This window comes from Raphanus sativus, chromosome 9 (genome assembly GCF_000801105.2).
Source record: "Raphanus sativus cultivar WK10039 chromosome 9, ASM80110v3, whole genome shotgun sequence".
Classification (NCBI taxonomy): Eukaryota; Viridiplantae; Streptophyta; class Magnoliopsida; order Brassicales; family Brassicaceae; genus Raphanus; species Raphanus sativus.
Genome location: NC_079519.1, coordinates 34,277,893 through 34,296,909, shown reverse-complemented (window position 1 = coordinate 34,296,909; position 19,017 = coordinate 34,277,893). Strand labels below are relative to the sequence as shown.

The window sequence follows — 19,017 nt, the reverse complement described above, 5'->3', positions numbered from 1 at the left end:
AATTGGAAACGCGGACATATCTAAAGCATTGTGGCCCACATTTGTTGAGAGATAGAGGAATCTCTTACCAGCTGGATATACACATACATGCATATGCAAGTATCTGAAATTAACTTGTTAAATTTAGTTGATAATTCTGTTATTAGAAGAAAAATTAAGTTGTTAAAATTGCTTGTGGAGATGAATTGCATTGTTCCATTTTTGGGGGATCGTTCTAGGGGGTCTTTGTATTTAGCTCTTTAAAACACTCAGAATGCAGTATTAGATATCTAAACACTGAAAATATCACGTATTAGTGAATATCTATCTGATCAAACGCTCCATTCCAGTTACTTGTAAAAAAAAGAGTTTTGTTTATTTGTATTATATCCGTGATTTGATCTGAAGCTCACAAATACCTATTTCGAAACTTTAGAAGGAAAAAAAAGACTATTAATCTTATGAATAGCTAAACATATAACCAAGTACATTTTGCAGTGTGATGTGACGCTCTTTGTTGGTTCTTGGATATACAGTTGTTAAAAATCTGCTTAATCCAAACGGTATTACTATTTACACAAAATATGTTGTAAACGGTATGATATACAGTACAAAGTGGTTAAGCGCAGTGGTTGATATTGTTGTGTTCTTAGTCCAAATCTCGTTGAGAATAATGTTTTATGTTATATCTCTCTATGTTTAAGCTGGTTTTGGGCCTAGAAAAAAATTAAGATACCTCCTCCTAGTTAATAAAAACAATTAAACTATAGTAATATACTTGAAAATCATAATTTAGTATATGGTTGATAGGTAGGATACATTTCTTTTCATATTATTTTTTTCCCTTTCAAATCAATTACTTTCTTGTTTCAGAAGCGGTAATTTGTGGTCCAAAAAGAAGCATGTATATTTCTTTCTTCTCATATAAATATACAAATATTTTTCTTATTTTAAAAACTATATATTTTTGGCAGTTAATCTGTAATGTTCTGACTGCCTGCTAATACGCAACGTCCGTTTACTCGGTCTCTGTGAATCCTATCCTGTCTAACGCGGTACATTAATTTTTTCAAAACTCAAAATTATTATTTACTGACCATTATTTACTAACCATGTAATTATCATCTGACTATTTTGGGCTCGGTAATATAACACCGCGAATCACTTTCCCGCAAATTACTTTCCGATAAGTTATCCATCATTTTACTGCTTCAGTTCAAATACGTTTAACTTTAGATTTCTAAACGAATGTATAACATAAGTAGCTAAATTATTTTTCTTAAACATTTTTACATATACTAAAAATCATGATGTTACAATTTATTCTCACTCACAAAGTGCAATATTCATGTTGCACACCACGATAAATCTCAAAACGTCTTTCGGGTCAGAATCAAGATGGCTAACCATCTCTGATACCACTTGTAACCATTAGACTGTCTACGATTAATAGGCCATCACGTCCGTTCATTCGGCCCGTTGGCCCTATCGCATATAACGGGCATTGCGTTAATTTTTCTAACACTCGAAAGTCTTGTTTACTAATCCTGTAATCATCACTTGACATTTCTCCGTGCTTTACCTCCAATAACATGCTATCGTTAATCACTTCCTAATAGGTTATCCATCCTTTCATTCCTCCATCTCAAATACACTTAACTTTAAAATTCTAAACGGATATATAATGAAAAATGTAAACACATTTTGATGATATAACTAACCAAATCAATTCTCTTAAATTTTTTCACACACAAATCTTTTCACATACAGTGGAAATCAGGATGTTATATAATCTCTTATCTACCACTCCAACCAATATTTTACATTCGTAAATTTGTGCATTGATACTTTGGGATATTGCATATTTGCAAGCTTGCACACATATAAAGTTGGTACTTAAATTTTGAGGATTGTAGACGGTTTAGTAAAGATTTTAATAATTTGTTTTAAAAATTTTACAACCTATGTCTATGCAAATCTTTTTTTTAACGTCTGAGTCGATTATTATCGATTAATTATGCTATGCAAATTCTTTAAAAAAAAATTAGGGATTATAAGCGAATATTTCATCCAGATTTCCTAGAACCGGCCCTGCGTACATATAATTATAATCAGATCAATGTGACATAAAAACTTAAGATGCATAAATGAGAAGATCACAAACCAATATCGAGTGACATCATTTTACGTCATGTTTCTTTAATCTATATCAGAACATATTAAGTTTTGTAAGTCATAGCCTCGAATTTTTATTAGATTCAGTATTAAAAGGGAACACGTGTTTGACTAGTTGGATAGATCGTAACATTAACTAATATTTTGTCAAGACCTGAAATAGTATTTCTTGTAAATTTCAAATGATTCGAGAACATATTGTTCATTTTTATTTTCTTTCCTATAATTATGAATTTATGATTAGTGACGATACGCTCTAAACAAACCAGAGTCCTAAGACCCAACCGGTTCAGGAAGTCTCCCCACTCTCGAGCCAACTTTGACCAATGACACTCCCACGCCATCATTTCCGTTTGCTCATCGGAACTCTAAGCCGCACATAACGTTATTCCTTTAACTGAATTAAACCAAATTCTGTTCCATCGAAATGGACAGAAAAACATTTCTTTGTAAGCGCTATTTTTTAATGAACTCCCTACTGACTCCCTTCCCTTATATCTGCTTCACATGTGCTATGTCCTGCTTACCTTAAAATATGCAATGTACAAGAAATACCAATCAGACCAAGACTAAGCGAACCGGATGAAGTTAACAGCCGCCGTCACGTTTTTCACGTTTGACCCTATTGAGAGAGAGAGGAAAGAGATAGGAGAGAGAAGGAATAATCGAGGTCTTACACTATACCGTTGACAAAAAAATAATGTATACACTATGCATAATATACGTGTATAACCGCCTTCACATATGCATTCCAACACACTGAAAGTGGTTTGTTAGTCTTCGTCTCCTTGTTTTTCGAATCCAGTACCGAATCTTCCAGCGCGATCTATGTCAAAATATAAACAGTCGAACAAACATGTGAGAATGGCTATGAAGAGTGTGTACCGGCGATCTCTTCCTTCTCCTCCCGCCATTGACTTTTCTTCTTCCGAAGGCAAGGTACGGATCAGAAAGCAAAATTACATTTGTTGGGTAACAGAAATTCCTCTTGTCTTAAAAGAGTGAGAGGTCAGACAAACATATACTTTAGTTACTGTCTAAAATATTATTCTGCTTCTGTTTGGTCTGTTCTATTTCATCTGAGTTTTAATCTTTTTTTTTTTTGCAGAAAATATTCAATGAAGCGCTTCAAAAAGGAACAATGGAAGGATTTTTCAAGTTGATTTCTTATTTCCAGACGCAGTCAGAACCTGCTTATTGTGGCTTGGCTAGTCTTCCTGCCGTCTTAAATGCTCTTTCTATTAGATCCTGGACGAAAATGGAAAGGTATACCGTTGCTGGCTGCTAGGGTTAGATAGGGCTTTTGAGGTTTACTTTCTTCCAATAGGGCCTTGGAGGTGGTTTGATGAATCAATGCTGGACTGCAGCGAGCCACTGGAGATAGTGAAAGAAAAGGGTATTACGTTTGGAAAACTTTTCTGATTGGCTCATTGTTCAGGAGCTAAAGTGGAAACTTTCCGCCTCAAGTCAGACTACCATTGATGATTCCCGCAATTTAGTAGTGAAATGCTCAGTTTCTGATAATTTCCATATGATCTCATCATATGATAGAGGAGTATTTAAGCAGGTAACTTCTGCAGCACAACTGTGGAAAAATTTCTTGTCATTTTGATCGGTGTTCTAACCGAATACTATCACAGACTTGGTCTGGTCACTTTCCACCTATAGGTGGCTATAATGCTGAAAGAGATATGGCTCTGATTCTGAGAATCAAATTTACCAACATGTAGTATGTAGATAGTGTGGAAAATAAAGATCTTATCAGTTTTGTTCAAGTCACTTCCATCACACTTCAACCAATTCATCAGATGGGTGGCTAAGATCACGGAATAACGTAAGAGGATGTAAACCAACATCTCAGCGCAGAGGAGAAATCGAGGCTGGACTTAAAGGTACTTACTATATGTAATTGCACTTTTTTTTTTTCATAGAGCTGTTAGTTATTATTTGAGACACAATAACAGTAAGTAATTTCTAATAGTAGTAACATTCCTTTTCCATAGAAAAAAAAACATGGTCATGCTTATTTGTCTCATTTTCCAACGATATCCTCGCTGTTCTTTGGGCAAACTTGACTTTTAAATGTCTAATTCTATAGTAATTCTACTGCAGCACGTGGTGCTGAAAGAAGTGCATGAAACTGTCTTATCCGGATGCTCATCAAAAGAGTTCTGTTGTCAGGAAACTTGTGTGAAATGTGTCAATGGTATGTCACTATGTAGGCCGACTTCTTTTTACCATTCAGTCAACGTGTTCAAACTCTTCACATGTCTTATCACGCTACAATATTATAGTTGCTGTTAGAGCTAGTAATTAACAATTTCAACTGTTAACTATTTTTTCACCAATCAAGATCCTGGTGAGGCGGAAGGCATGGTGGTGACTGGTGTTGTGGTGTGTGACCGGAGTGAACAAAAGGTTGATCTATTGGTGCCATCGACACAAAACGACTGTGAATGTGGTCCAGAGGCAAATTATCCGGCAGGAAACGATGTGTTCACTGTACTTCTGTTGGCTTTAGCTCCACATACATGGTCAGGGATCAAAGACCAAGCTCTTAGGCATGAAATGAAGCAGCTCATTTTAATGGCTTCCCTCTCAACTATGCTTCAAGAAGAGGTCATTTATATACCAATTCCATTTAGTCACGGTTATATCCCTAGTGGAAAGGGATTTAGATCCTCCTCCTCCTTGTTCTCTTGGCATCGTTTTAGCAGTTGAAGTTGTCGTCGGAGATGGAATTAATACCTGTAATATCTAGGACCACATTCTACTGCGTTTGTGTCGATGGCACCAATAGATCAACCTTTAATAATACCTGTAATAACCCCTATCTTTAGGGTTTAGATCATTTTACTGCGTTTTGTTATAGTGGGTAGTCTTTCAGTGGTCTTGAATGCCCTTTCCATCGATTCTGACCGGAAATGGAAAGGTACTTATGACATGACAGTGGGCACTAAAACAAACCCCCATGCTACACAGTTGAAACTTGTTAGACAAGCAAGTATGACCCTTTTTTTGTTTTATGCTTTTTCTTTTTATAGGGTCTTGGAGGTGGGTTGATGAATTAATGTTGGATTGGTGCGAGCCACTTGAGATAGTGAAAGAAAAAGGGATTTCATTTGGCAAACTTGTCTATTTGGCTCATTGTTCAGGAGCTAAAGTGGAATCTTTCCGCACAAGTCAGAGTACCATTGACGATTTCAGAAAATTCCTAGTGAAATGCTCGGTTTCTGAGAAATGCCATATGATAGAGGAGTGCTTAAGCAGGTAACTTCTTGCAGCGTAATCGAAATCTGTGAACTTTTGAGTGTTCTGGTCACTTTTCACCTACAGGTGGCTATAACGCTGCAAGAGATATCGCTTTGATTCTTGAGTTGCCCGATTCAAGTATCCTCCTCACTGGGTTCCTCTTAAACTTCTTTGGGAAGCCATGGACACCATTGATCAGTCGACAGGGAAACATAGAGGGTATATACACTTGTTTTGTTTTTGTTTAATTTATGCTTGCCTTGGTGCATTTTACTATGTTTTTATGTCTTGGTTACAGGTTCATGCTCATTTCTAGACTCCACAAAGACCCAGGATTGCTTTATACCCTGGTATGTCCAATGCTATAGAGATTCAGATTCCCTTTTATGTTTTGCTACTACTATCTGTGTCTTTATTTTTGCATTTTCTGTTGTTGTAATTTTCTCGGTCACTTTCTTTACATAGATAAGCCTGAAACTTTTAGAGAACACTTATATATGAGAATAGTGATAGTTAGGTTTAGTTTGCTTTTGGAAATTAAAGTTATTTCTCTGAAGCTGTTTTTTATTAATCAGTAGAAACTTTTATATACAGGTCTTCGATACAAGTTAATCATATAACCCTAATGCAAAAACGAAAAACACTCTAACAAAGGAAAGAAAATACAAAAAAAGCCTAATTAATTCATAAATTAAAACAGCAAAACTCATTAAGTATGTTGAACTATCCATTGTGCATATTATTGGCATTTTGGTACTTCAGACATTGCAGTGTAACAAATCTTGATCAGTGACAAAATTTAGTTTTTTTCCTTTTTCTTTCTCAGAGCTGCAAGGATGAAAGTTGGATCAGCATAGTCAAGTATTTGAAGGAAGATGTTCCTCGTCTTGTAAGCTCACATCATGTAGATACTGCAGTTGATAAAATCTTATCAGTTGTGTACAAGTCACTTCCGTCGTACTTCAACACATTCATTAAATGGGTGTCTGAGATCCGAAGAACAGAGGACGCAAAACCAAATCTTAGTGTAGAGGAGGAATCAAGGCAAACCAAACCAAACCTCACTGCTCCTCTCTCTTGATTCAATCTATTTCCAGTTTCTCAAACTCTACATTTGCTAGAACAATGTGGAAATATTCCGATTTAAACTTACACAAGCAAGAAACAAGTATTCTGCAAGTTACAATATCCAAAAAAGAGCTGGGATCCAAGAGGCGCACGCAAGTGCAATATGGTCAAACCTTAAGCCCTGCCCACTAAACTTGATTACTACTAGCGAGTAAACTGTTGGTAACAATTAGTACAAACTGGATGTTTGATGAACAACCACGCAGGGATTTAGCATCACAACTTCACACCCTCCAGACCGTTTTGGAATCCTTTCGATTTTCTTGATGATGCTACTAAAACTCTCACTTACCATCAGCGTCTTCAAAACTCCACAGTTCCTCACAAAGTATTTTGCTAGATTCATTTGAAGCGATGGTTCTGTGACTGTGATTGGTGTCATCATCAGAACGAACTCGAGAGATGATATGAAACATTGAGGTACATAAGAAAGTTTTATCTCATTATCTGTCTTTGGAAGGCAGTCAAAATCCTAAGAAAAAAAAAATTCAGATATGAATCTCAACGTAATTACATAATCACATAAACATATAGGCAAATGAGACCCTTACCATTACGAGGGACTGTAGATTTGGACAGCAGCCAAGAAAAGTTGGCAACACCTCCAAAGTAGATTCAACAAACGAAGCATCCAAGCGAGACAAGTTCGAGAACTGAGGTAACGGTTCAAATTGGGAGAAAACTTTGATGACCTGAGTAATAGCAAGATAGAAAGAAAAATGTCATATAAAACAACTTTAAAAGCTTTAATGTTATATATAATCTCAATCCTTGTCTATTTACCTTTAACGTTCGAGCAGATATGACAATTTCACGGACTGTGGATAACCCTCTGAGAAAATTATGGACCCTAGTTCTGTTCAATGGATCATCATCATCAAACTCGACATCGAACACAACATCAACGTCTACCTTTGCACAAGGACTGATATTGTATATACAGAAACTTCTAGGTTTGTAATCAGTCACACACAAATACTCCAAACTAGGAGAATCGATTTCAACCCTAGGATCAAGACCATGATCTTCAAACGTTTCACGCATAGACTCTAGCTTGAAGCTTTTCAGCGATTTAGAACGCACAGACACAACTTCCAAATAATCACCGGGATGTGTAATTACAACCAGCTTCTCAAGAACCGAACAGCTTGATATGAGTCTCTTTAAAATATCATTCCCATCAAACTTGACCGCCTCTAGGTGCATGGTATTGAGACAAGGCAAAGAAACCAACTCATTTTCGGGACGATCGAAAACAACATTGTAGAGAGTCAAGTCCACCAGCGTTCCACAGGAATAAAGCGAGAGAGGCATTCTGACCAGAGCTTCCTCGCCATCTACACGGTTCAGAACGGTTAGATGGCAAACCCTGCGTTTAACCACACCATCCATCCGCTGCACGAAATCAGAATGGATATGGTCGAAAGCATCGTAGACCAACTTGAATCTCTTGATGATGTCTCCTCGCTCCTCCTCGCTGGACTCTACGAATTCGTCTATGAAATCGAAGAGGAAAGCATCGTGTTCGAAGTTCTTTGAATCCAAGTCCAAAGCGGGAACTGTTAACCAAAGGTTTGTCCATCTCTTTGACAAGAGACGGGTGCGTATCGTATCTTTAGTGGGGAGCTCGGAGAGAATACGACATAACAAATCATCTGGTAAATTGCTTAACCTATCTTCTTCCCTTGAGCGATCAGGTTTCTTTAATCTCCTCCTCTTGTAGGTTTTAAACATGTCTAAGACCCTAACATTTCACAGAAAAATAACAAATCAATATGTATATTAGTAGCCATCACTATGATAGAGTAAAGCTTTTTTTACCTTTGCGCAGCAGAGAGAGATGAAAAGACAGCCTTTAGAGATTTTCTCGACGATTCAAGACTCTCTTGGAACTGTTGAACACTAAATTTTTTATCTATTTTTGGTCAACCAGCTTAATATTGTTGGTGAAGCCCATAAAGGCAAAGTACAAGGAGAATAATATGACCCAAGCCAACACGCTTTCAGACAAAGAAAACTGTAACAGCTTCATGATCCAAACACGTGGTGATATGTACAAGAGGCGAGAACACGTGGCAGCAGAACGAAGCATTCAAGCACCGCCGTTGCCACCGTGGCAGCTTCATCGATGATGGAAAGTCAAACTATGCAGTCTCCATTAGTTCTAAAGCCAAGCTATATCCTCCTTGTTCCTTTTTGTTAACCAGCTTAATATTATTATTCATATCATATGCACAAAATTGCTACTCAATTTTAACCAAAAAAAAACTGCTACTGAATTATCCGGATGCGAAATACGTAAATAATATTAAAAAAAAAAACTTGGGACATATAAAAACAAGTTCAAAGATTTGTACTCCTTTTTTCCCCACAAAAAAGAAATATCTTTGTACATATTTCAAACATCGTTGTTTGGTTCCCCAAAGCTTTATAAACAGACTTATAATACACATACACCGAAAAAGAGTTCAACCTGAAAATCTAAGCAAGACAAATACTCTATGAAACAACACAGTCTCCCCTCAGAGAGTTATCGTTCTCGCCAATCTCTAGGTTGAAAGGACCAGCTGTCGTTGTTGTCTGACATCTGATTCCTAGGCTGTTACCGGCCAAGAAGATCCAACCTTGAGGAAAGGAAACAACAAGCCTTTTATTTTTATTTCTTTGGAATTAATAGCTTAACTTTAACGGGAGTATAAAAAGAGGTTTGCAAAAATCTTGTGTTGTTGATAACTAGCTTTAATGTTTAACGTTTGGCGTCTGTTCATGGAACTATTGACGGTGGAGCAAGTGTGGAAACTGTTACCTCTTATGAAGTCTTCACTAAAATGGAGATTCGAGTGGTTCATCCCAAACATCTGCACTCCCATTCGAGACTTCATCTTCTTCCATTGATAACCTCACATACTCTCTCTGCGCAAACCTGTCCCATTCTGTCAATGTTGGATTTTCCCGCTCCTATGAAATGAAAAACAAAAACAAAAACAAAAGCGAAGCTGTCCTCTTTTAGTAGCAGTCAGGTTATAACTGAATCACCAAGGATTCATAAGCAAAGGGAGAGAACCTTCACTTAAGACAAAAGCTATGCTGTGTACCTGGCGAATGAGAAAGGGGTCACGGGTTTCAAACGCCATGAATTTGTTCAGGTTAAAGAGTATATTGAATACATTCCTCGAAAGTTTTGATGCTTTCAGATCATTGAGTGTGATACAGTTCTCCTTCTGAAGAAAAAAAAAAAGTCAACTCAACAAATTGATGTTTGGAATCTAAGAAAATATCAAAAAGACAATGTTAATGGTTTGAAAGAACTCTTGCCTCTGGTTTAATCATGTCGAATATTTGGCACAGGATATCCTCGAAGAGTACAGGTTCCTGGGTTATGCATTCCATGCGATGCAGCTGCTCTTCATAGAAAAACTGCATTTCATTAGGACTCATCACCCCATCTCCATCCAGGTCTATGCACTTGAACCTACAGTACAGAGATTGTTTAAATCAACACCAAGGTGTAATAATACAAAGCCGCCAACATCTTATTTTGACATCACATGGCTAAGTGTCAATTCCTTTTAGACAAAAGAGAAGGAAGGGGAGAGATGTTGTCTACCAATACTCAAGACTAGGCTCAGAAGACTTATCCTCCTCAGCGAGGATGAAGTATGCAAAATCTTCATAACTCATCTTCCCCTCCACTTTGCTTGTAAATTTCCTAGGGACCTAAATTCAGAAGACATAGCCTCAATGTGAATCAAGAAACACATTAACAAGACTCTAAGTCTTGAATAAGAGTGTTCAATAACAACATCTGGAGCCAACCTGTGAAAATATTCTGTCGACGATCCTGTAGGTAAGGGCATGGTTACCATATTTGAGGAGATTTTCCTTATCAATAAGGAAATCATGGTCGCCATCGAGTTCCCAAAATCTGCAGTAGATAACGTAGAAATGTTCATACGAAAAGTACCTGAAAAAGCAGAGAAAAAAGTGGTCAAAGCATGCACACTCTCCTGTCTCAGTACCAACATGAACTACCATTACACTTCTTCTCCTTTATGATTTAATGAAAAGAAGAACTAAGTACCTAATAACTTTATTGATGTCGTCTTCTTCATCAACTTGTTGCATAGCAGCAATAAGGTTCCCACGCTTCAGCTCTCTAAGGGTAATGCAACCAGTTCCTGATCTGTTTATGTAGTAAAATATTCTGTAGATGACTGTCTCGGCTGGGCAGATAGGAAAAGACACAACGATGAATCACACAAGCACAGGAAAAGATAGTATTTAGTCAAGATGTATAAAAACATAATGTACCTTAAATATAATTAATTGAAGTGTCATTTCATAAGTTTAAAAGATTATTAATAATGGAAAATCTCCACAGAATTAATATTAGATACCATAAACCAACAAAGTTCTTACCATATCTTTCTTGAAATTCAGGTGTATTCCTCAGGAATTCCAAGCCAGGATGAGTTGTTAGTAGCTCATCAAGAACGGGCTTGAAGTCAGCCTACCCCCAAATCCAAGAAAAGACGGAAGACTTTAGGACAATTGATTAACGAAAACAAGAGAGAAGATTTAAAACAACTGGGGAAAGAATCGCAAACAGACCTGTCTGAGGTACTTGCAGCCTGGCTGTCTTAAAATATTATATATCTGTGAGGCTACGTCCATTGCCAACATATGTCCATCAACCCAGTACTTGATAAATGCATCCCTGGAGGCAAGCATTATTCTCATTAACAAAATAAGGTGTACTCTCAAAGATATAAATTAAACAGAATCACTATAGCTACTGCATATTTCGAGGATTATTAATCTAGACTTGGCTAATTGAAAGACACATAATTTCCTTAAAAACCTACAGAATAGATACTCCAAAATTACTTAGCTACAAATGTTATTTTCAAACGACTTTTAAATAACTGAGCATGCAAAGTGAGTATAAATAAGGGTACCTCTGTATATACACTCAACTAATGTAGTTACGCATAAGTAGACAATAAGTTACCTTGTAACGATACCGGTGGAATCCACATCTATCTTTCTAAAAAGAACAGAAGACAGAAAAGAAGGCAACTTGCAGACTTCTTTCGTAACGGTTTTGAACTCTGCAGTTGTGAAAATGGCAAAAAAATGTAATTGTAAGATCCAACTGTTTGTTTAGGCTATTCATTACACAAAAACAAAACTGATGTAGAAAAGTTTGAAAATTGAAACATCACCATCAATACGAAGCCCGTCAATATAGTCACTAAAAAGATGATCAACCATGGATATACATTGCTCCTTCAGTTCTTTTGCAGGAGGAGGCCCATGTTGGAAGTAAAACTGCATAGACATGGAAGTTTCAAACAACAGTGTTGAACACTAATGGTTAAAGTCTTAATTCTCTAACAAACATGTGAGCATACATAAAAAAGAAAAAAAAAACCAAAAATATTGATGCCAAGACATCAATATATTTGAGAGATGAAGACAACAGAACCTGAGGAATGAGTTGGGGCTTAGGAGGTTCCCTGAGTGATCTGAGAGGAGAGTGGAGAGAAAAAGGGCTAGTCTTTTGCCTGGAGAAACGAGGGGACCCGGAGGAGGAGCCACGTGGGGAAAGCGGGGGAGTGCCGCTGTTGAGAAACACAGAGGGCAAGGCACTTCCGCAAGCAATATTGAGGTTGGCACAGTTCTTGGATATACTGACCGGTGTACTAGAAGATTTGGAATCATCAATCAAAGACTTGACCTGCAGTTGCACACACAGATGAACATGAACTGCCTTAGGTTTTAAAAAAAAAACATATGTAATAATTAATCTGTCAACAAAGAAATGAAAAAAAAAAAAAGGTACCAAACGGGCAGTATCAGGGAGGGAAAGCCAGTGAGAGAAGAGTTCCTCAGCAATAAGAGGGTTTGATTTAACCGATAAACCGGGAAGCTGCAAGAGCTCTGGATCCAATATCTTAACATCGTCAATATCCATGATGATCTTATCAAACAAACCCCTATAGTACCTTCCTCTAAATTCGAAAACTGGATGATCGTTACTACTCAGAACCCTTAATTAAATATATAATCCTCCCAACTAACTAACTAAGAGGTTTATTATTACTCGCTTGGAAAGAAAATGAGAAAAAAAAAAACCTAGATTACCAATTACTATTAACAAAAGACTATACAACTTCTTCTTCTTGTACGATTCAAAGTACTAAGATATCTGGGAGCGATCGATCAACACTGCTCGAAGGAAGAGAAGAGAAAGTCGCAGAGTTATCTCCTGGAAATGTATTTTATGATAAGAGGATGGTGGAATGAACAACCCAAAAGAGGTATTTTTATTTTATTTTAATTTTTATTTAATACTCAGTCAGTCAGTCCAGCACACCGCTGGTAGGTACTTTGTTTTCCACTTTACGCCCTCAGGGTTGACCAGAAAAATCAAATTCATTGATTGTCTCTTATCTTTTAAGTCGCCGTCACCAAACACACCTACGCCTGGACGAAAAAAAACCGGAACAGAACAAAAAAACACCGGATCCAAACCAAACCAAAACATCCAACATTAGAATCGAACTGAAATTCACAATTATCCAAACGGAATTCCTACATCTCTATATCTAAAACAACTAAATAAAAAAACAGAACAAATATTTGAATATATTAAACATTAATTACATATATACATAACTAAATATATATCTATAAATTTAAATATCTATTAAAAGTATTTAGAAATATTTGAAAATTTTAAATTATTAAGAATATCCGAATTTCCCATGTTTTCATTCGAAATATTCAAAATAATTCGAAATATCCAGAATCCATCTAAATCATCCTCTAATTATTTGATATTCAACTGATTTACCCGAATTATGATTTACCCAAAATTAGAACCAAATGAGAAAATTCAAAAAAAATTCAAATATTTTTTCAATTCTCATTTTTACTATTTAAACCGAACTTGAACAGTAAATAAGATCTAGTCCTCTACTCCAGTTAATCGAACCGATAGATCTAGTCCTCTACTCCAGTTATCCGAACCGATATCTCTCGTCCTAAACACAGCTATGATCTTGCCTCTTCTATACTATTATTTATGAAGTGATTTTACTTATTTTTCATGTTCTTCATAATTTTAGATAATTTTGCTTATTTGTCATGTTTTCCATAATTTTAGGTAATTTACTTATTTATTGTGTTTTTAATAATTTTAATTTTGATTATTTATCATATTCTCCATAATTTAGGTTATTTATGTATTTATTTGTCATGTTATTAATAACTTTAATTTGTAATTTTATTTATTTGTCGTATTTTGAATAATTCTATTTGAAAATTTTAGTTTTGCTTAATTGTCATATTTTCCATGATTTTAGGATAATTTACTTGTTTATCATGTTTTACTATTTTTAAAAGCTTATTTGTTATTTTCCATTATTTAGGTTGAGTAATTAATTTTAATACATAACTTTTTGAATTGTTAGTTTTTAAATATTTTAGTGATTATTTAAAAAATATTTTAATTATATTCAAAGATAATTATTATTAAAGAGTATTATAAATTTTTAGAAATAGTTTTATAGTTTTGTTAAGATGTTTACTTAAAAAATATTAAATCATTTAATACTTTTTATTTTTTATTTTTAAAAGAAAGATTACTTCACTTTTATGCCACCAAATTATCTCACCAATCAAAAAAAATAGTTATATCATCGATTCATTCACATGAGACATTGCTTTTACGAATTTGAATTGAAGGGTAATAAAATAAAATATACAATCTCTTGCCGTTAAAAATTAAAAAAAAATCATCTAGCTTTTACTAGACATATATAATTTATTAATTTTAGTTTATAAAATTTTAGTTAAATAGAAGTATGTTTTTAATTATTATATATTCTGTTAATATGTGTCACTATAAACTTAGATGAAAAAGAAATTCATATAAAATGCAATGAAGACTTTGATAAAGAAGAGTTTGATTTTATAAGTTTCAATGATAATTGCTAATATTTTATTTTGTAGATTTATTTTTTATGTTAATTTAAAGTGTTAATAAAACTTCATTAGATTATTATGATGATGGTATGTTTTACATGTGTAATAACAAAAGTTATATCTTCTGATTAATTTAATATTTAAAACTAATTAAATAATTTAGATTAATTTTTTTTTTTAAATGTTAAAATTTAAATTAGTTAGATATATATTAGTCCGCACAAGTGTGCGGGCCACCATCTAGTTGGTATTAAAGAAAGAAAAAGAGAGACTAAAATACAAGTTTTGTCTTTCTCTTTATGTTTGTTTATTACAATAATAGTCTGGAAGTAATGGGGGTATATATAGGATAATAGGAGGAATACAAGTTCACCTCTTTAACAATTGAAACTTTCTACATTTTTGACTCTCTCATTTCTCCAACACATCACCATTTAAAAAATACAAACGAGCAAGAGTGCTGGCAAAAGATCTCTGCAGCTCAAGCTGAAATCACCTGTAAAGATCTTTTCGGTTGGGTTTTCATGGAGTCTCTCTATCCCTCTCTTTTTCTTCTTTTTTCTTTGATTTATTTCCGAAGAGACAGAAGCTCGAAGCTTCTCAACTGATCTTCTCGAGCGTTTCTTGAAGCCGTTGCACGAGCGAAAGACAGTGTCTTCGATTCATATCCAGCTTGGACTCTCTGACTGCTCGATGGACGCCCACTGCCACCACCACCGCTTGATGATACCAGACGGCTTGAAACTCGGCTACCACTTGGTCCACCACCTGCAGAACTTGGCCTAGAGCTTGAACCACCACCAACTGCTTTCCTTGATGTTGATGTTCCCTGTCTTGACGAACTGCTTCCTCTTCCACTCTCTCCATGCTGCACAACAAAACACAATCAAGTCTTTGTCTAAATTACAGCTTTTGTAAAAAGTAAGGTTCATTTTTTACTTACTATATGCTTAGTGAAAGGTCCGTCATCAGAGTTTCTTGATCTTGAATGATCACGTGGCGTAGCAGAGTTCGTTGGGTGTCTTCGGGAGAAGGCTTCCACTGCACCCGAGACTCTGGTTGTTTCCTTACCAGCGTGCCTCTCTTGCCTACTTGTAGAAGGACCCGCGTTGAATCCTGGTTTCGTCGTTGTTTGATGCTGCAAAACTCCAAAATTATTAACGTAAGCATAGAGAAAAACTCAAGAGCCGACACACGAGAGTAATAAATTAACATATAAGAAAGTGAAAAAGCAGGCACCCTTGTACGTGAGCTAGAACCAGAACCGGAACCGATTTGAGGATACTTTAAGACTGTCCAGTCAAACACGTAATCGAATTGGTAACCTGCACAGAGAATCATTTGGATAAAGAAAATGAAAACAGTAAGCTAATGATTATATTATTAAAGTTAAGGAAAATAAGAAACCTTCTCGGATGAACAAGTCGCGGAAAAGACGCTTGAGGTAAGAGTAATCAGGTTTGTCATCAAACCGTAAAGATCGGCAGTAATGGAAGTATGATACAAATTCAGAAGGGCAATTTCTACACAGCACCTGCATCCAAAAAAAAAACATTAACTTACTACTAAGCTCAGTGAAAAAAATTGGAGGTAGACCAATCAATGATTGTCAACTTGTTGTTTTTTACCTCTATAGGAGTTGATACTTTCTTCTCACTTATTACATCATACTTCTGCTTCTTTGTCCCAGCTTTTAGTCCCTGCCACGGTAAGCTGATGATAGCAAAACAAAAACAAGAAGATTTCAACACTTTGTTCAAGAAAAAATCAAAAGAAGATGAAAGAAAGCTGTTGATTCTCTCACCCACCTTCCTTTGAGAAAATACATAAGCACATAACCGAGTGATTCCAAATCATCCCTACGACTTTGTTCTGTTTCAAACACCAGCAACAATACCAAATTAAGACACAACTTTCAGAATATATCTAACACACACCACAGGACAATCACTCTTACCAACTCCAAGGTGAGTGTTGACACTTGCATATCGAGCTGTCCCAGTCAAATTTTTGTTTTCTCTGTCACAAGATTTTGATCATTCCCTTTTGAGTCCACGGATATAAGGTAAGGAGAAAGGGGGACGGGTACAGTATTTATTACCTGTAAGGAATGTGTTTGTGAGTCTGAAGGTCTCTGTATTTCTTCCCTAATCCAAAATCAATGATATACACCTGTAATAATGATAAATAGAAGGTTGAAGCAGAAAGCAGCATCACCAGTCACATTCACAAGGTTTTCTTTTCAAGAATTTAGCACACACCTGATTAGCTCTGCGTCCAAGGCCCATTAAAAAGTTATCAGGCTTTATATCACGGTGGAGGAAACCTCGAGTATGTACAAACTCGACCCTGTTAAGCTGAAAACGTAAACAGAGAAAAAAAAAAGAATCAGAGAACTGAAGAGATGGAAACCAAACCAAGTAGAGGAGATATATTCGTATATACTGACAAGTTGGTCGGCAAGCATGAGAACAGTTTTCAAGGTGAACTTCCTGTTGCAGTAGTTAAACAAGTCTTCAAGACTAGGACCTAGAAGATCAATAACCATTACGCTGTAGTCACCTTCAACTCCAAACCACTTGAGGCTCGGAAGACCAGCTTTAGAAGAAGAGACAAGGAAACAAAAAAAAAAACATATTTTGAGTTGCTTGCAAAAAAAATAATGCAACCAACCAGCACATGTAAATACATAAAAAATGTGTCTACAGAATATCTACTTGACCACACTCCCTAGCAGAGAACGCATAAAGCCTATCATCAATAAAACAAGAAACACTAGTGCAAAAGTGAGACGTACTTCCTCCTTGAAGCAGCATATACAACTTTGACTCATAATGAAGTTGTGGATGTTTGGTCTTCACAGATTCCTGTGACCAAAAGGCATACAGATAATTAAAAAAAAAAGACAAAACAATGTTATGTTAATGGCAAATGAAAAAAAAAAAAGCAATTTCTCATTAGTATTCATGTGAAAAGAATTTTTACAAACAACATCACATGAAAGTTGCACTTGAACTAAAAAGACTCCTTTTTTTTTGCATTGTGAAAGATTGGTATTGTATTGTTAAATGTGGTAAAGTGTTTTTTATACCAGCTTGACAGCAACTTCTTCTCCTGTTTGGACATTTACACCTGCAAAAAATATGCACAACAACAACAATTACATGTGAAACCCTATATAGAAGAAATTAAAACATTATCCAATTTGAGGTGGTTACCTAGATAAAGCTCTCCAAATGAACCACTACCAATTTTCCTTCCAAGCTTGAATCTCCCACCAATCACAAGATCCATCTTCTCTTCCATCTTCTTCCTCAATACGCTTATGACAAAACCTTCAGAGATCCATTTATTGTAGAAATACAATAGAACAACAACATAAACCCAGATTCCTTAAGTCAATTTCTCCATCAACGCTCTTCGATGATCGCTTCAAAAATCAAAAACCCACAATGAAATCGAAAAATTCCCGATTGCCAAATTCAAACGCCGAATCGATTACAATTCGAACACTGATCAGAGAGAGAGATTAGAGAAGAAAGAACAAACTTTGTACATGAATTTGACAAAGGGAATTGAGGAAGATATCGAAATATCGTTGAAGGGTTATTAATACGAAGAAATCGGAAGGAGGAGGGGGAGAGAGGAAATGAAGATTTGGGACATTGCTTTGTGTTTTGTCTGTCGTACGTCTTTTGTGTGTTTTTTTTTAATCAAATGTTTTTTTTCTTTTTTTACCTCTAGACAGGAAAATTTGTTTGTTAAGTTTGGTTTTAATAATTGTAGAGTAAGATTAATTAACAAGACAATTATATCCTTCCTGATTAAGGTTTATGCAATAAGTTTGTTTGTTTTTTTTGTTCTGTGATTTTGAGAGGTTAAGCGAAACATGCTCTAACAGTACCTCATGTTTAATCATCCAAACTAGAGTTTCATTCGCCCCTCCTTAACACGTGTATTTTCCATTTAAATATTTATATTTTTTTACATGGTTATTACTGTGTGATTTTTATGGTTTGACTATTTTTCCTAATTGTATAAAACTAGAAAATTATTTTTGTTTATAAGAAATTAGACTTAATTAAATGTTAATTATGTGATGAATATGAATATGGACACGTATACTAATTCACACGTTAACAAAATCTATTCTATTAATTTACATTTTATTTTAGACCCAACTTCTTACCTATGTGTGATATTTAATTTTTTATACATACTCAATTAATAATGTTACTATTTCCATTAAAAATTACATTTAATCTCTTTTATTAAATATAAGCATACTTTAGAACTAATCGTTAGCCTATATGGTATTTATAGAAAATATCACTCGTTTTAAGACGCTCTTTTGACTTTTCGTTAAAGATACATTTGGCTATCAAAATTAATTACACCAATTGATATATAATACTCCGTCTATTTTTTAAAAGATTTATATTTTGGAAAATATTTTATTTTTTAAAAATGTATATTTTATGTTTTCTATGA

General features: G+C 35.2%; 3 protein-coding genes and 2 pseudogenes across 5 annotated transcripts; 2 read left to right on the top strand and 3 right to left on the bottom strand.

Moving 5' to 3' along the window:
- The first annotated feature begins 3,018 nt into the window (after positions 1-3,018).
- On the top strand, positions 3,019-5,191 carry LOC108834703 (glutathione gamma-glutamylcysteinyltransferase 1-like; annotated as a pseudogene).
- Positions 4,890-6,487, top strand: LOC108825352 (glutathione gamma-glutamylcysteinyltransferase 1-like; annotated as a pseudogene).
- Positions 6,488-6,692: 205 nt separating this feature from the next.
- Positions 6,693-8,744, bottom strand: LOC108825351 (F-box/FBD/LRR-repeat protein At1g80470-like). Its single transcript, XM_018598649.2, has 4 exons — positions 8,356-8,744; positions 7,318-8,278; positions 7,086-7,226; positions 6,693-7,006 (listed from the first exon to the last, which is right to left on the bottom strand). The coding sequence occupies exons 2-4, from the start codon at positions 8,266-8,268 to the stop codon at positions 6,704-6,706; spliced, it is 1,395 nt and encodes a 464-aa protein (XP_018454151.1). The 5' UTR covers positions 8,269-8,278; positions 8,356-8,744; the 3' UTR covers positions 6,693-6,703.
- Positions 8,745-8,866: 122 nt separating this feature from the next.
- On the bottom strand, positions 8,867-12,818 carry LOC108826975 (serine/threonine protein phosphatase 2A regulatory subunit B''alpha). Its single transcript, XM_018600318.2, has 13 exons — positions 12,380-12,818; positions 12,023-12,274; positions 11,760-11,865; positions 11,546-11,645; positions 11,146-11,251; positions 10,954-11,044; positions 10,616-10,757; positions 10,351-10,498; positions 10,142-10,251; positions 9,850-10,006; positions 9,630-9,755; positions 9,341-9,492; positions 8,867-9,158 (listed from the first exon to the last, which is right to left on the bottom strand). Exons 1-12 carry the CDS (start codon positions 12,509-12,511, stop codon positions 9,358-9,360), a joined length of 1,605 nt encoding a protein of 534 aa, XP_018455820.1. The 5' UTR covers positions 12,512-12,818; the 3' UTR covers positions 8,867-9,158; positions 9,341-9,357.
- A 1,980-nt stretch (positions 12,819-14,798) lies between these two features.
- On the bottom strand, positions 14,799-18,243 carry LOC108826974 (casein kinase 1-like protein 7). 3 transcript variants are annotated; one of them, XM_018600316.2, is made up of 14 exons: positions 18,076-18,243; positions 17,745-17,956; positions 17,618-17,658; positions 17,324-17,393; positions 16,976-17,124; positions 16,788-16,883; positions 16,628-16,698; positions 16,484-16,545; positions 16,335-16,398; positions 16,155-16,239; positions 15,934-16,060; positions 15,766-15,851; positions 15,470-15,664; positions 14,799-15,394 (listed from the first exon to the last, which is right to left on the bottom strand). In XM_018600316.2, the coding sequence occupies exons 2-14, from the start codon at positions 17,830-17,832 to the stop codon at positions 15,095-15,097; spliced, it is 1,434 nt and encodes a 477-aa protein (XP_018455818.1). In that variant the 5' UTR covers positions 17,833-17,956; positions 18,076-18,243; the 3' UTR covers positions 14,799-15,094. The 3 variants fall into 3 exon arrangements, with proteins under 3 accessions (XP_018455818.1, XP_056851116.1, XP_018455817.1); XM_056995136.1 differs by having other exon boundaries at positions 18,083-18,242; XM_018600315.2 differs by having other exon boundaries at positions 17,745-18,243.
- Positions 18,244-19,017: the final 774 nt, after the last annotated feature.

Excerpts from the sequence above, each read along its gene's own strand:
- LOC108825351 (XM_018598649.2), bottom strand. The coding sequence starts at position 8,268 with ATGTTTAAAACCTACAAGAGGAGGAGATTAAAGAAACCTGATCGCTCA. Across the intron at positions 7,227-7,317 it reads TATCTGCTCGAACGTTAAAG|GTCATCAAAGTTTTCTCCCA; the intron begins GTAAATAGACAA and ends GCTATTACTCAG. Across the intron at positions 7,007-7,085 it reads ATCTACAGTCCCTCGTAATG|GATTTTGACTGCCTTCCAAA; the intron begins GTAAGGGTCTCA and ends TTTTTTTCTTAG.
- LOC108826975 (XM_018600318.2), bottom strand. The coding sequence starts at position 12,511 with ATGGATATTGACGATGTTAAGATATTGGATCCAGAGCTCTTGCAGCTT. Across the intron at positions 11,646-11,759 it reads TGACGGGCTTCGTATTGATG|AGTTCAAAACCGTTACGAAA; the intron begins GTGATGTTTCAA and ends TCACAACTGCAG. Across the intron at positions 11,045-11,145 it reads GCTGCAAGTACCTCAGACAG|GCTGACTTCAAGCCCGTTCT; the intron begins GTCTGTTTGCGA and ends ATTTGGGGGTAG.
- LOC108826974 (XM_018600315.2), bottom strand. The coding sequence starts at position 17,832 with ATGGAAGAGAAGATGGATCTTGTGATTGGTGGGAGATTCAAGCTTGGA. Across the intron at positions 16,546-16,627 it reads CACAAACACATTCCTTACAG|AGAAAACAAAAATTTGACTG; the intron begins GTAATAAATACT and ends ATCTTGTGACAG. Across the intron at positions 15,665-15,765 it reads GTTCTAGCTCACGTACAAGG|CATCAAACAACGACGAAACC; the intron begins GTGCCTGCTTTT and ends GGAGTTTTGCAG.